The sequence below is a fragment of the Lepidochelys kempii genome, chromosome 16, assembly GCF_965140265.1.
Source record: "Lepidochelys kempii isolate rLepKem1 chromosome 16, rLepKem1.hap2, whole genome shotgun sequence".
NCBI classification, from domain to species: Eukaryota; Metazoa; Chordata; order Testudines; family Cheloniidae; genus Lepidochelys; species Lepidochelys kempii.
The window spans coordinates 15569285-15585234 of NC_133271.1; the positions used below are offsets into that span (position 1 = coordinate 15569285).

Sequence of the window (15950 nt, forward strand, 5' to 3'; positions counted from 1 at the left end):
GAGGAGATGTTTTCAGATGAGAAACTCATTGAGGCAGAGAGATACAGGGAGGCTGTTCCAGATCAGAGGAAAGAGAGAGGAGAGGGAGTGTTCAGAGTCAGAAATGAGCCCACAGTTATAGAGAGGGGAAATCTGAGTTGGGAAGGAATTGGAGGAGTTAGGAGTTCAGCTGGGGGAAGGTCCTCTTGCCCAAGAAAAACATTTGCTTCCCTGTGATGTATTCATCTGAATAGCACCACCCACATACTTTGCCTTCCCGGCATTGGCAGAATACAGCTGCGTGCATTGCACCTCTCCCACCACCCATTATCCCCCAGTACCACACTGTATGCTGTGACTGCAGCATCCACTGCTGCTTACCTATAGAAAGAGAATCCAGAGAATAAACTAACATGCGCACTCTCATTTATTTAAGGGTCAAGAAGGACTTGATGGGGACAGAGGAAAAGCTGGACAGCAAGGTCTACCTGTAAGACGCTATTTTATTTTATAATTGATTGATTTTAATCTGATCTTACTCTACTGTGTATGTGACAAATGGAGATAGAATGGGTGAGCAGCATGGGAAAGGGGGTTAGAGGAAAGGCATGGTGAGCTACAAACTACAATACGTGCATTTCCATATGCCAGGGCTCAGTGGGGTTTTTAAGAATATCTATATCCATAAACTTTATGCTTCCTGAAGGTGTAATCAAAGTATGTCACATGATATATTTTGTTTTTCCTATAAAACAAGTAGGGAAAGAGACAGGAGCAGCTTCCCATGTTCTAATATTGTGTCCCTAGACCTGTCTTACCAGACATTTTTAATGATTAAAAGAGGACGGGAAAGCTTGGGAGATTCATAACGTAATGATTATATCAATATGGGGGCATTCACCTGGAAGTCACGGGTCTGAATCCAGAACTTGTCAGTAGTGATTCAGATGGGACGGCTGTTTAGTGACCTGTGTGAAATGCTTTACACATACCTGGACTAGATAAGAATGAGTTGGATCTTCATCCAGTTCCCACTGGACGAGTGTCCACATTGCATAAATCACAATAGGCCCCCACTCCTCATTGGCAGTCTCAGCAGAGGCCATAGATTGATTGGGTCCCCTCTCACTCCTACAGAGGCCCATCCAAGTAAGCTGAGGACCGCTGGAGGGGCAGCGGGAGATACGTTTGTTCTGCTGCTGCCCGTGTTGTACCTTCTCTCAGTCCAGCATGTTTAATGAAGACTAAAATCAGTTAAAAAATGAAGGCCTGATTTTTAAAACCTGAACTTCTGGGGGCTGTGTGTAAATGCATCTACTTTGTACATGCAAATACTGTGATTGTGTGCACACACAAATGATCGGTCAAACCACTGACCAGGTATTTTCATGCTCAAGTACTAGATTTTTTTGCACACAGTGATGGTAATTGTGGCCTGTAAATTAGACATGCAAGTGCACAAGTGTTTTTGTACTCAGCCCTGATGTTCTCAAGTTTTGAAAAATAAGCCCTAAACATTGGCTTGGCTGTCTCGCCATTAATCATTCCATAAACAGTGGGGACTGTAGTAACAAGCCATGCATCAGATTCCTCTGGCCAGATCCTTAGCTGATTTAAAGCAGCATCACTTCACTGAAGTCTGTGGAGCTTTATCAGTTTACATCTGCCAAGGTTCTGCTCTGTTATGTTTACACAGCTCTTAGATGTGACTTAAAATGCATTCATTAGGATGTTCTTCAAAAGGGGGTTATGAAATAAAACAATCACTTCACATTCTACGCAGCGTAGAGCATTGGTGCTCCCATTTTTCCTCATTTCTAAGTGCAATTTCAAACATGAATGTGTTACTCAGTTGTAAACAAATAATGCAGAAGTTTTTCAGCTTGAGAGAAGTGGCCAGAATGTCAGTGGGATGAACATAGATGGGGTATTGTCAAGTTTCTTTCATGTCAGTGCTGTTTTGATATCCCCTCCATATTGCTCCTATTGTTACACAGTCTAGCATAGTAATATAAGACTGTTTAATAGAAATTTGAGATGCTGTGCATACCTTCAAAGTACACATATGTAACTGATCCCCAAAGACATTCATACTGTTTGTGCTATCTAGGCTTATTCTAGTTCCTGAGCTGCATCTGCTCAAAGCTTCAATGAATACCATTCCTGAAAATCAGCTTATCATCTGGTTTCTCTCCAATCAGAGCTGTAAACCCTGGCATGCAAAAACATACTAAAACATATTAGACAGTGTCAGTTAAATTTGAAATGACTTTCATTCTTTGTGGGGCTATAGAAAGAGTGTTGTAGGTTCTATTACTTAAGTCCCAATCTCAGTGATCTGTGACATGATTAGAAGGGGTTAGGTGATCCTTCATAGCTCTTTGACTCTAGCCTCTGAATTGCCCCAAGATAATCAACAGAAGCAGGCAGCTCTGGAGAAGAAGGTATAGAAACAGGAGGCTCAGAAACAGCAGACGATTAGAAACTACAATGAGAGAGATCTGCAGACAGGCAATAACCTGCTACATCTTCTTTGGAATAAGTCCAGGGTGTCTCATGGTTAGAGAATACACATCCTGCTGCTTTGCTATCAGCAAAATCCACTAAAAAAGCGGAATAGGAAGAGGGGAGGGCGCATATATGTGATGGGGAGGGGAATGTTTCAGATTTCTGAAACGGTGATCTGTTTCCTTATCTCTCTCCCTCTCCACTTCGTAGCTGGCCTTGAGACATCTGAAATCTTGATTCAAGATTGGGATTGGGGCTCAGGAGAGAGAAGGAGGCAAATACCATAAGCATCATCGTGGTATTTGCTGCAAAAACTACTGGATCTGCTTTAAAAACCAGAGCTGTAACTCTTCTTTGAGGAGCCTGATCCTATTACCTGCTCTATTACCTGATCCTATTACCTGATCCTATTACCTGCTCTTTGTTGTGGATCTCAAAGTCAAACAGTCCCAAACCAAGCAAGGGAGAGACTATGCTGCTTCTCCAAAATGACACCCTGTTAAATAGTCTCTGGAGACCGTTTCTTATTCCTCCTTCCCCAGGAGGGCTGTGAGAGCAAAGGCTGCTCCCAGTAATTGATTCCGTATGGTCAGTGCTGTAAGGGACACAGCAAATGCTGCTCTTCATACTTTATGCAAGATGCTGCCAGAAAAGTATTTCAAACAGATTTTCTTTGTCCTCTTTTCTAGGGGGATCCTGGCCCACCAGGCCAGCCAGGGCCAAAGGGATCCAAAGGTGAAGAGGTAGGCTTCATGGGGGTGAATTTATGGCATCCAAAGCTTAAAGCTGAAGTGAAATCAGAACTGTCACGGTTTTTCCAAGAGTATGTGGCTTGTTCATTGGTCTGTGGCTGGAAATGACCATGGAGAACCCAGTAGGAGGGCTGTAAATATTGATTTGTGTGTCCAAACCCATTAGTTTGTTGGCTTCCTGGGGCTGGAGAAGATCAAGAGAATTACAGTACTAGGACTGTGAATGAATCCCCGGCAGGTCCTTAGTTACATGCCTTGGGACCTTGGTGTGGTCCCTCTTGCCCACACCTCGTCAAGTTTCTGCCTCTCTTGACCACAATTGGCATCTCTGCCCCTGGGGGAAATCTGAACCAGGCAATTGTCTCTCTGTAGCTGGGTTTCAACCATAAAACTTTTCTGGCTTAAAACCTTCCAAATCCAGAGTCCATTATCCACACAATTCTCCTTTTCCTACTTCTCAGAAGGGTCATTCCCTCTAACTGCTCCCCCCGCAACGAAGAGAATCCACCGCATGTGGTTTTATCTGAACTGAATTTATACCAATATCTACTTCTACTTCCCTGTCTCTACAGCTTCCCAATCCGTTAACCACCAGAGACTTCTTTTGCCTAAATTTAAGTGGATGACCTCAATCCTCGGCTAATTCACATTCCATCCTGCAAGATATGGGAACTGGCATAATGCCAAGTAGACTAATCTACAATAGGTGATTTTAACAGAGTTCACTGGCCACTGGATTCAAAGAAAGACACACCCTATTACCCATAGTAGATCTGGAACTGCCCGTGGGTCTAATGAGTAACAGTAGCTCTTGTTCCACACAGTTGGCCAGTTTTCAGAGACTTGTCTGCAGATGGAGAAGTGATACACGAAACACTTGGTTTATTTTTTAAAAATGTGTTAGCAGATGACAGAGCTTCAAAGCTTCTGAATCCTAGCAAAGGTGATAAGGCCAAGTGTTCCGTTCATACTGCAGGAGTTAATCCTTGTTCCTAGCTAATAATCAGAACCACATACTTGCTGCTTTGACACTTCCCCTCCCCTTATCGGCAAATCAGCATTACAGATTTTAGCCATAAGAAGCTTTTATCCCCCAACTCTCCAGGACGGGGGGAAACTATCTAATCTATCAGAGACCAGAATAAGACCTTCCCTATCTGAGTCCCCTGAAGAAGGCTTGGTTGTTGGTTTTCCATGATGCCGCCAAGGAATGATGAATGGGATGATTTTTGAGCATCTCGCAGTAATGCATGCCAGTGCTGTGGAGTTCTCTCTCAAATTCATCGTCCTGCTTTATTTGTCCTCATCTGTTCTATATTAGGAAAATGCAGGGCCTTTCCTTCTGGCTATTCATTCCTGCCCTCTAAAGAAGATAACCCAGAAACTCTTAGAGAACCACTTGTAATAAAACCAAATAATAATTCATCTCCTTTGGCTGTAGCAACTGACCTCATATGTCTCCTTATTAAACTGCTCTCCATTGCACAGGCCAAAATGGGCTTCCCATTATTTCTTTTTTTGCCTTAAGGGTCAAAAAGGAAAGCAAGGAGTACGGGGTGAAGGGGGCAGCAGAGGCTCGCCGGTAGGTGAAAATTCAGCCTTTTCTTTTACAAGTCCCTGGCATCCCAACACTTCAGTCACTAATTCTTTTGTGTTTGTAGGGTCCTCTTGGGTTACCTGGTCCTAGGGGAGTAGTGGGAAGGCAGGGTCAGGAGGGTTCTCCTGGAGTGGACGGAGTGCCTGGGAAGGATGGCACAACTGGGCTGCAGGTAAGTTTGAAACACTTATATTGGGACACCTTAAGCAAACACTACCCCAGAGGAGGGAAGGGCAAAGGATAAAGCAGTAGAAATTGACACACCCACTGCTATAGCCATGCTGTCTTATATACACAGAGTGGGTCCTGTACACCACTGCACAGACTTCACACATACAAACCCAGGCAGATGTCTCCATGTGGACAAGTGTGTAAGTAAAGTGACTCTCACAGCCAGACAAACAGGCTCTTGTATGCGCAGATCCATGTGCTGTAAAATCTTGTGCATATGCGCATGCTCACACAGCCATTCATAAATGCACGCCATGCCAGCCACGCCCACCCAGTGTAGCTGTAGTCACGCTGCTCTGGCTGCCTTTTCAAAGGGGTGAGCATGCCCAGAAGGATAGGGTGACTTTCTCTGTATTCTCTCCTGGACTTGTTTTATAGGGAGAACAGGGAGATGATGGGGAAGAAGGCACAACAGGGATTTCGGGAAAACGAGGGAACCCCGGCATACCTGGTCTCCCCGGAGCACAGGGGCCACTAGGATTTAAGGTCAGTTTCCACCTCGCCGTGGTACTGGGTTTTTTGTTTGTTAAAACAAGTGTGAACTTGGGAAGGTGGCAAGGAAGCTCACACAGCCTGTCCTGGCCCACACTGCTTTTAGGAAGCTCAGGCTGCTAGACTCCTAGCAAGCATGACCAGGCACCTCCTTTGGAAGGTCTTGGATCCTTGGAAGTCTGTACTGTTAGTGTCTTAGAAGGCACTACTGGAAAGAAGCTCACACTGCCAGGTTTTCAGCTAGCACCAACAGGGCTTGAACTGCTGGAACTGGTATGGTTTGGGGCACCGTTATGAGCCAGAGGAAGCAGTGAAAGGCTTGTTTAGTGACCCCTGGATTTCTCACTGGTTCTTGCCCTGTCCCATGTGGATCATAGGACACAAAGCAGACCCAGTAAAGATTTAGCCATTTGTAAAAAGGGACTGTAAATAGAGAGATTCCAGCTGGGGTTGGAGAGGCCAGAAGAATTTGAATCAAATTATACTCATTTAACACATTACCATTAAGTTGTCACTTACTGCCCCCCAGCTGCCTTGGGTAGAAATAACAGGCTGTCGCCACTGATTGATACTTGAGCCTTTATCACTGGAGCACTGCAAGGACAGGGGGAGGGGGAAGGAGTTGAGATGCTGGGTCTTGGACGCCCCTTTGTTGTCTTTGACTTGGGAAGTCGGTGCCAGGGCAAATGTTAGCTTTGTAACTTTTGGATTAAAGTTACTGAACTGAAACCTTGGAATTCCTTTAGCATTTCAGGTGGATTAATCATCTGTTGTCAGCCTTGTTCAGAGAAGAGACTGAGAAATTGTGTGGGGCAGGGCAAGTAGGCATGCAAGGGTGTAAATGAGGGGGAACATGAACCTTATCCCTTCAAATGCTACATTGTGACACACCTTGTACAGCTGTGCTTGTAACTGCAGGTCTTGGTGAACTACCTCTAGGAAAACGGGGGTCCATTACTGGCTTCATGCTATACATCCTGTAAGAACATCTATCATTGCACCCAGCCCTGTGTGATACATATAGATGAAGTCACATCTCCTACCCCAGTGGCCATTATTTTTCCACCTTGTCATATATACCCTAACACTGGCCATTTCTGTTGCATGTTTTTATATTTAATCCCCTGGAATGATTTTAATTCTGTGTTCTTTGTAGGGTGAAAGAGGATTGCCTGGGCAGACTGGCCCAACAGGGAAACGGGGTACACAAGGAGGGATGGGGCTCCCAGGAGGCCCAGGAGAGCCAGGACCCAAAGGACAGCCGGTTAGTTGTGTTCATTTAAATGATCGTGTCTCACTGTAGTTCTCCTAGCTACAAGAGGTGGCTCAGAGTCCCAGCAGTGCATAGGGGGTAGAGTCCTGGGATGCTCTACTGCATGCATTTTTGTAGCACACGGACACAATCTCAGCACACGCTTCCCAAGGCTGGGCGGTTGTGGAACTCTGTGCACATCATTTCATGTTTCGCTTTTAAATAGTGAAGTTTGTGCGAGTTTGGAGTTCATAAACATGAGACAGTGGAATGGCATCATGTACTGAGCAGCTGCACTGAACAAGTGCAATTACGTCAGTACAGACCTGCTTCTTCAGTATTGGCGCTCTTTAATGTTGGACTGGCCACTGAGGTGAGACCACCAAGCTCATTCCACCCAATCACACTTTCATTTGCACCCACTCAAATAAATCCTTGTCAATCACAATTTGAATGTTACACACACCCTGCAGCCATTACTTTATATTACACTCCTTGGTGTCTATCCTACTACACAGCATCCCTACCTCTAGAAATTAGCGATGAGTAAGCTGACCCAGGATAGGAAAGGAATGTTGCAGCCTGCATTTGGTAGAGCAAGAGGTTTAGGAGCAGTACTTAGCAATAAGGCCATCTCCTGGTATGGTATCAATGGCAGTGTAGTTGTAAGTCCAGAGCCAAGAGCATTGTCTACAAAGCAGCTGGGCGGTGTAATTCCCCGTGCAGATAGACACACATGCACTAGCTCTGTTTGAGCTAGTACCTCAAAGTCGCATCGCCCCTGGTGGCAGTTGAGGCTGGCCACCCAAGTACATACCTATGGGGCTGAGTGGGATTGTACTTGAGCAACGGAAGCCACTGCCCATTCCACTGCAGCTACACTGCTTTGTAAGGCATTAGTTTGACCACAGCTAGTCCATGTATAGCACTGGTACTTACGCATCCCAGCTGCTGTGCTGACACGCCCCAAGGGAATCCAGTTTTATGGCTCTCAGGGACACCAACCACTGATCAGCCTCAGCAAAGGAAAGGAAATGTGCACACACCCCATTACTAAACCAGGCTGCTGCTGCTTATTGTTTTTATATATTGCACTTGTAAGATTGCCTTGTCTAGGGCTGTGTATCTGGCTATATCAGAGAGAAGGCTGATGCCATATTGGGAGTTTTAATAGCTTAGACTGTAAACAACTTGGGGCAGAAATAATATCCCTTTTCTGCCTTCTACAGTGGAGAGCAAACTGTCAGCACTTAATAAATACTTTTGCATCCCTTACTATCCCTAATATTTAGAGAGCCCCTAAAAAGAAACCAATCTAAATCTCTTATTGTACACTCTGTCTGCTCAACATCTGTTTGCCTTTGCATCCAGTGGGATCTTCAACTGTTTGAAATATGTATGCATGCTGGCCGGTTCGTTCCCCTTCCTAGACTAAGCATCACAAACAATGAGATCATCAGTACATTTAAGCCATGGATAAATACCTAGCAATGTGTTAAGATTAGGTTTATTGCTGTCTATGCCAGTGTTGGACCCCATTCTCCTCTGGAATGGGTGAGTTCTCTTCCTTCACTCCAAGGGCAGTGCCACTCTTTAAGAGAGTGAGACTAGAATGCTGCATGCGCCACCATCCAGAAGAAGCGTTTAAGTGGCCACGCAGGTCATAGGCTCCTGGCTCAAGAAGCAGAGTCCATTTGAGTCCCATTATGTTGTTTTTTGTGTGTATGAGTGGCAGATTCATGTACCCAATATTCATTTCTGGAGGTTGCTACGTAAATATTGATCCAGGCCTCTTGGATAAGATGTTCCTGTAACTTAGTACACGTCCCCTTTTCCTCTAGAACTCTTCTTGCTTTGCATTTATTTGTGCTGCCAGCCACTCCATGGAGAGAGATTCTCCTACTGTGGGAGCAGCAGCAGTATGTTTCCCTTCCAGGATCCATAAATGGGTAGTTAAGGTTTTTAGTATCCTTGGAAAGCTTCTTGTACTCTACGGATTTCACATAGGTCCTGGCTTGCCAAGCAATTTATCACTACGATGGCAGGAAAAGCTTCCTACCAGCAAGTCTATTAGACTTTGGAATTACCTTGTAAGAGAACTGGTGGAATCCTCATCACCTAAATCATTTAGAACTGGGCTGAACAAGACACATTTCCATCTCTTTTATTACTAGGATTCTAGAGTCATTGTGCTTATATTTTTGTCCTAATCTTTTCCTAACCATCCTGAGTCACTTGGCATGTCGCTATTCAGTAAGTCTATAGCTACCAAAAAGCTTGTATCTCAAAATATAGAAATGAGGGTGTTCACATGCAGATTTGTTTGTTCCATTTTTATTAGTGGTTACATGTATTATGACAGTGTCCACTATGTGTTAATCCAAGTTTGGATCACACACCCTAACTGTTAAAAGGTGATGTTTTTCCCTTGAAAATATGAGCAATAATCCTTGGAGGCATATTTGAAATGGGCAAGAGTTGAAAAAAATATATTTTTCATGGTTTTTAAAGTTCTAAGCACATACTTTGACAGACAAAACGCCTGCAGCTTGAAATGGGCCTTCAAGAGGAGTCAGCTTGGCTTAGTTTGTATTAAAAAGCAAAACAGGGTTTTCATTTGACAGTTATCAGTGTCTGAAGCTGTGCAAAGGTAGGGGCTGTAGAGACCTTTAAGGACTGCTCATGGAGCAGACACTCCTCTCCCCTGACCATGGCCCAAACTCCCAAGCTGTGCCCTGTTACACCTCCTAGCAACTTGGGAGTGGGGAGGAGAGACTATGCAAATATCTTAATTCAACCAGATGGGAAGATCCCCAGTTCTCTCTCAGAACAGCTGATTTCCTTTCCAAGTCTTCATTCATAATTCCAGGCTTAGAGAGAATGAAAAATACTTATGGATGTTTCTATTTCTCTAAGTGTCATGAACCTTTTAGTGATAAGCCATTTATGATCAAATGTATTGCTCTTGCATTTCTTTGCTTGGCTGTTATTTCCAGGGGGACTTTGGCGAGTCAGGATTTCCAGGGATTGCCGGCATGTTTGGGCCAAAGGTAAGACACTTCCTTGTATGTCATGGGCTCTATAGTGTCTGTACAAGGTAGACATTCTCTTCCTCACTTTACTGTGGCAGATGGATTACTGGGAACAGCCACATGCTTCTTGCAGTTCTAAGCTCTTGGGAGATCCAATGCAGACTGGCAGCAAATTTCTTTACAGGTGCCGCTCCAGAAACTACTGTACCCAAATGATGATTCCTAACTACTTGAGTTTACTTCTTTTTAGCTGTTTGAGCTACACTCAACTTCTAAAATCCCTAAAACACTGAAGTTACAGTCATCTTGGTGGAGCTCAGATTGCCCCCAGGATGGATGGTGAGGGGATTAATGTTCCATCCCTAATGTCCTTTTGACTTGTTGAATGTCTTTATTGCCCTTGCTCTGTCAGAAGAGATTCCCATCTTCATCTACAGTTATCCTATCAAAAGACCCTGCTGAGTGACACTGGTGTTGTGTGCCCTTATATAGGTTTTACACCCGTTTTATCTGAACATCTCATATGACCTTAAATTTAAGTTACCAAAGGAAAAGGACTATTCTGCTTTCTAGAGAATGGGGGGGGGGATGATTTGCAGAACATGGGAGTGGGCCCACAGGTTAAAAAAAATCAGGACTTGCATACAACTGGTTGCATTTCTGTCTTTATTCCAGAGCAGCAAGCAAAGAAACAAACTTTGTGTGTGCATCCGTTGAGTCTTTCAAGATTCATGTCTGATTTTTATCTACAGGGACCACCAGGGAACCTGGGGTTCAAAGGAATTCAGGGCCCACGGGGACCACCAGGTCTCATGGTGAGTTCTTTGAACTTTATTGTAGAACTTCCTTGTTCCCGTCGTCTGCTTTTTCTCAGGACAGTCTGTGGGCCAAACCCTGAGCTGCACAAAAAGGGGGGCTAAAGTGGACTTTAACCCAGCACATTTGACATACACTCTAATCAGAAGCTGCAGTTCAGCTGGGTCATACAGGAACACATGTACAAGATACTATAGCAACCTTTGATTTCAACACCACATTCTAACTACCCCACATATACTGAGTACAATTCTACTCCTCCTTTACTAGAAAACTGCAGTTAAGCAACTAATTCTTGTTGTCCCCTTAAGTCACTAAGATGAATTTCAATGTAAATAAATTAGCTGTGTACAGCATGCTATTTTACCCGGGAAGTAATTTTTTACAATGCTGCTAGTCTCCAGTAGAGATTCCCCAGCATGAGGACTCTCAACTGTCCAATAAACCGCTTCCCAAAGATATGGTCTCATTGTCCAGTCAGGTCTTATTTTACATACTCCTTGTAGTGAACTCATTAACAGTCCACGGAACTAGCAACCTGCAGTTCAAGGAGGACAGGAGTTCTGGGCTGTGAATGCCTTTCCCATGGATACAGTAAGTTAGTTCCCAGGATGGAGAGAGCAACTCCACTGTTGGGATTGATTTCTGAGGAAAAGGAAACCACGAAGACACTTTTTGAAAATGTATGAGATCCCAGAGATGCTCCGTAAACCCTTGGGCTCTCAACACAGCAGAAGTTTTAGCGTAGCAATTTGTCCTTTAAAATGTCTCTGATTCAGCTGTTAGGAATGAAAAGGCAACTCCAGCATCCTTAAAGGGGACAAGAAGGGGGAAATCACGATATCTTTGTACTGGGTATAGAGCCCTGTGATATTCCACAGGTCTAGTTTGGTAAGAAATGACTTCCATTCCCTAGACCCCAGTTCATAAATGTCTTTTTCTCGCTTTCTGTTTTAGGGAAAGGAAGGTATTATTGGTCCGCTTGGAATTCTGGGTCCTACAGGAAACTCTGTACGTGTGTCTATTGTCTCTGCCCTTACTTATTACAGCTAATAATGATTGAGGGTATTTAGACCAGTGTTTGCTGCTTCCTCGAAAGTCTCTGAATTTCACTTCCTAGCTATGTACAAGTACAGCCTAAACCTCATCTGAATTAACAGGGGCGAAAAAGTTTATTTTTATAGAATAAGCCAACAGAAGTGCAGCTGCAGTCACAGGAGTAGTGGGAATTCTTAGTTTATAAATTAGCAGCAGCCCTATTTAAGTATGGGTTTGGGGTGGGAAGGATTAGACTGTTAAGAGTGATATTTATAAGCTGTGGAGCCAGATTTGGAAAAGAACTCCTCAGCAAGTGGCCAAATTTTCAGAGGAGCTCAGCACATTTGGTGCGAACTCTCTTGAAAATTTCACTAAGTATCACAATGGGAAATACTAGTTTGAGCACTTCTGAAGATCTGGCCCAGGACTCCTATTCCCACCCTAACTCCTAAAATCCAAAAGGGGGCACTCAGTCAAAACTTCCTAAAAATAAAGAATAAAATATTTCTCTGCTTCCTTCCTCTTATTTTATGATGCCACTTTCAAAGTCAAATAAACACACACACAGGAAACTGATGTTGATAAAGATGAAAAAAATCTATGGGAAAATACAAGGATTAGTCCATCAGTTTTAAAAGTGAGGCGGGATGAGCTGAATTAAATGTGCCAGGGAAGAAATATGTAACACCCTAATTGGCAGGTGTGGGACAGAACAAGTACACACCTTGCAACTCTCTGACACCAAACAGCATATATGCACCAGAAGTGCTGTAACAGTTACAAAGCCTTGGCTGTTCCTTTGACATGCATACCTTTAGCCAGACTTCAGCCTGGAAGTTTATAAACATTCCTTTTTGTAATCTGTGAAACTTTCAACAACACTAGCTACTTTTTCCCCAAAGAAGGGAGACAAGACAGACAACCAGCCATGTTTTGTTTAGAGATATAGTTGGGCCACATGCAGAGAGTTTTTCACCAAAACATGTCAAACCCTCAACATGATGATTACTCTTATTAGGAGCCTGCCTGATTCTAATCATGTTCTATGTGGTTCTTTAAATAGGGTCCCAAAGGAGACAAAGGCAGCCGCGGTGAAACGGTAAGCACTCTTCCAGAATCCTTCAGGTACCTCAGCTGCATAGGAGACTGTTCTCAGATTGGGTAGACAGAGGATACCAGACAGGTGGAATAGGAGGGAGCAAAAAACTAAATCAGCCTTTCATCCTTCCAAGATGGATACAGTGAGCTTCATGCAGTTTTACTGTGTGCGCATTTTTCAGAAGAGTCTTTTATAAAAAGATGTCCCTTTCTGCACTGCATAGCCATTAAACATCCCAAGGCACTTTTCAAATAACTGGGGATAACTCAATATCCTTTGCCATGATTTCCCTTGGCAATATGCTGGGCCCAGGTTTCTTGCTGCCCTCCAATGTGGCTGCATTTTGATACAGCTTCTAAAACATACTGACAGGTTTCAGAGTAGCAGCCGTGTTAGTCTGTATTCGCAAAAAGAAAAGGAGTACGTGTGGCACCTTAGAGACTAACCAATTTGTTTGAGCATAAGCTTTCGTGAGCTACAGCTCACTTCATCAGATGCATCCGATGAAGTGAGCTGTAGCTCACGAAAGCTTATGCTCAAATAAATTGGTTAGTCTCTAAGGTGCCACAAGTCCTCCTTTTCCTTTTTCTTAAAACATACTGGAAACCCTTGGGATGAAAGACCTTATGTTAGAGGCATGCAATCGTTTGACACACTCCTCCTGATTTTCTTCTGCAGGGTTTGCAAGGTCCAAGGGTGAGTATTTCAGAGAACTGGTTTCTGGCTGTCACCATCCTTGTTTGAATAAACGGATGTGCCACAAAGTTTAGGAGGGAGGGAGAGGAACTATGGACAGTAGGGAAAGTTAAAAAATGGGGGTGTGGCCTGGGACCAAAGAGGTGCAGGCACATGCCACTAAGGATGACAAAAGCATGAGAGCTACATGAGGAGACAATATAGAATAGTAAAAAGCTGCACTGTGGGAAGATATGGCCACCTCCTGTCTCCACAACGGGTTGAGCTGAGGGACAATAATATGTTGAAGAGCTGGAAGATTTTTGGGAGAGAAAAGATATGGGAGGGGGCTCACCTTTTTCTGGGATACAAGGATGAATCATTTCACTGCTGACATTTTACTCACTGATGCTTTTCTCTTTAGGGTCCACCAGGCCCACGAGGACTCCCTGGGCCTCCGGTACGTACATCAGGAAAGGGTTCAGAGGATGACAAGCCCTATCCAAAGAGACTACTCACTCATTTGGAAATTACACCGATTCCACCTGTAAAATAAGGATAATAAATTACTTCACAGGGAGTTTGCATGTCTGAATGAACTAATGCTTGTAAAGTGCTTGGAGATCTAAAGGAAATAATATTTCCCCTCTGTAGCGAGGACCCCACAGGAAAGAGGGATAATCTCAAAAGGGGATCAGAAATTCTTTGACATTATTATCCATTGAACATAAAAATCAGTCATAGTTAACAGTCTTTTCTTTTGGTTTCTAGGGTCCAACAAGAATTCCAGCTTCATTTGTAAGTTGCTAGGTTTTATTCTATACGATAGATTTGTTATTGTTGATAGTGAGTGAAGTTGTGATATGCACATGTGAACATATGTAGAGCTCAGAAACTCACAAGTGTGCTGATGTCCCCTAGCCTAGAACATCCCCCCTACATGGACTGAGCAGAAGATACAAGCAATATCCTGCTAGAATGGTATTTGGCACCTAAATATAGAGAAACATCTACTGTTCAGTTTGCTTGTGCAAAGGGCACTCATCTCCTATTACAAATAGGTCTCACAATCTCCTAAAATGCCGTTGTTATATTTTCCCCCACCAGCAGCAGGATGGCTTTGGTGCAGCTTTCCAGGCAATGATGGACTCAAACACGGCACTCAGATCTACAGAGGTACCAGCATGCTTTTCAACCTACCAAGCTTTGATACAGATGCAGAGTGCTGCACTGTGTAATCTTAAAGAGGAGAAACAGCCTTTCATGCCACCTTGCCTGCTCTTTTTATGTAAAGCAATTCCATCTTCCCAATTTCCTTCCATGATCCTATCCCTCTACCAGTATACAACACAAAGCCTGAATGCATCGTTCTTACTCACCGGACTTCAGTAGGAATTTTGCCTGTGTAAGGACTGCAGGATTAGACTTTGGTTTGTTAAGCTTGTGCAAATCTTAACATTTCCTTTCTCTCACCTCTTTTCAATGAGATGTCCAGTCTGTTCAGTCGCTTGATAATTTAAAGGGCTCTCAACCTGAGCTGCGTTCAAAATGTTTCTATTCAGGTAGAGGTGTGCTCTAGATTACAGATGCATTGCTTCTTTTCTAAAGAATCCCACTGTTGACACTAAGAACAGATGAATATGTTTAAGGCCCCCATCAGTTCCAGAACCTAGAATGCTTGCGTTCTGCTGTTGGAAAAAGGTGGGGAGGCATTATCCCCATTGTAAAGTATTGCAAAAATTTAGCTAATGCACGTTATTGCCAAGACTGGACTGGGCTGCCATCAGAGAATGCTTGTGCTCTCCGAATAGAATCCTGGGGGGTTTCTGCCTTCTTAATGTTTTGCTTCTCTCTTTTGGGGAACAGTGATGAATAGCTGGGACCATCTAGTGTCAGTCATGCTTCGTTCTTTATAGCATGCATGTGGGAAAGTTCCCAATTGAAAACAGCTAGCTATGACTGTTTGGACTGAATGGCATTGGTCACTTCCATTACTGACTGTACCTTTTGCCTGGGGTGTTTTTCCCAAGAATACAAAGGGGTCAGTTGCCATTGTTACGCATTCTGATGACGTGTCTAGCCAATGCAGCATTTGTTTGTGGGGGCTTCTCAAACCGCAGCAGTTCTGTCAAGCTCAACAGTCAGTGCCTGACTGCCGTCTTCTCTATTCCACAACAGAGCTATCAACATTCAGACTTTTTGATGCTAAACCAGGAAGGAGAGATCTTTAAGACTCTACACTACCTCAGCAACCTCATCCAGAGCATCAAAAGACCCCTGGGAACAAAGGAGAACCCTGCACGCATCTGTCGAGACCTCATGAACTGTGAACAGAAGATGGGTGATGGTAAGCAGCACAACCATGTCCTGGGAATTCTCCCAGCCGCAAGAGGGATACACGTATAGGGCCAGTTAAAGCAGTTCAAACAAACAGGCCCACTTTCACGGGACTAGCATAGACACATTATGCAGAGAAATT

The 15950-nt window shown here is 43.8% G+C and overlaps 1 protein-coding gene across 6 annotated transcripts in view; it reads left to right on the forward strand.

Moving 5' to 3' along the window:
- COL27A1 (collagen type XXVII alpha 1 chain) overlaps positions 1-15950 on the forward strand; it is a 294861-nt gene that overhangs the window by 272750 nt on the left and 6161 nt on the right. For 4 of the 6 annotated variants that reach the window (XM_073314250.1, XM_073314251.1, XM_073314249.1 and 1 more), the window contains 15 exons: positions 416-469; positions 3177-3230; positions 4768-4821; positions 4901-5008; positions 5446-5553; positions 6716-6823; positions 9808-9861; positions 10596-10658; positions 11617-11670; positions 12761-12796; positions 13475-13492; positions 13896-13931; positions 14243-14269; positions 14579-14647; positions 15650-15818. In XM_073314250.1, the coding sequence (XP_073170351.1) occupies positions 416-469; positions 3177-3230; positions 4768-4821; positions 4901-5008; positions 5446-5553; positions 6716-6823; positions 9808-9861; positions 10596-10658; positions 11617-11670; positions 12761-12796; positions 13475-13492; positions 13896-13931; positions 14243-14269; positions 14579-14647; positions 15650-15818 (1012 nt within the window). Of the gene's footprint in view, positions 1-415; positions 470-3176; positions 3231-4767; positions 4822-4900; positions 5009-5134; positions 5206-5445; positions 5554-6715; positions 6824-9807; positions 9862-10595; positions 10659-11616; positions 11671-12760; positions 12797-13474; positions 13493-13895; positions 13932-14242; positions 14270-14578; positions 14648-15649; positions 15819-15950 lie in introns of those variants that run through there. The other 2 variants (XM_073314253.1, XM_073314254.1) reach the window with 2 other exon arrangements.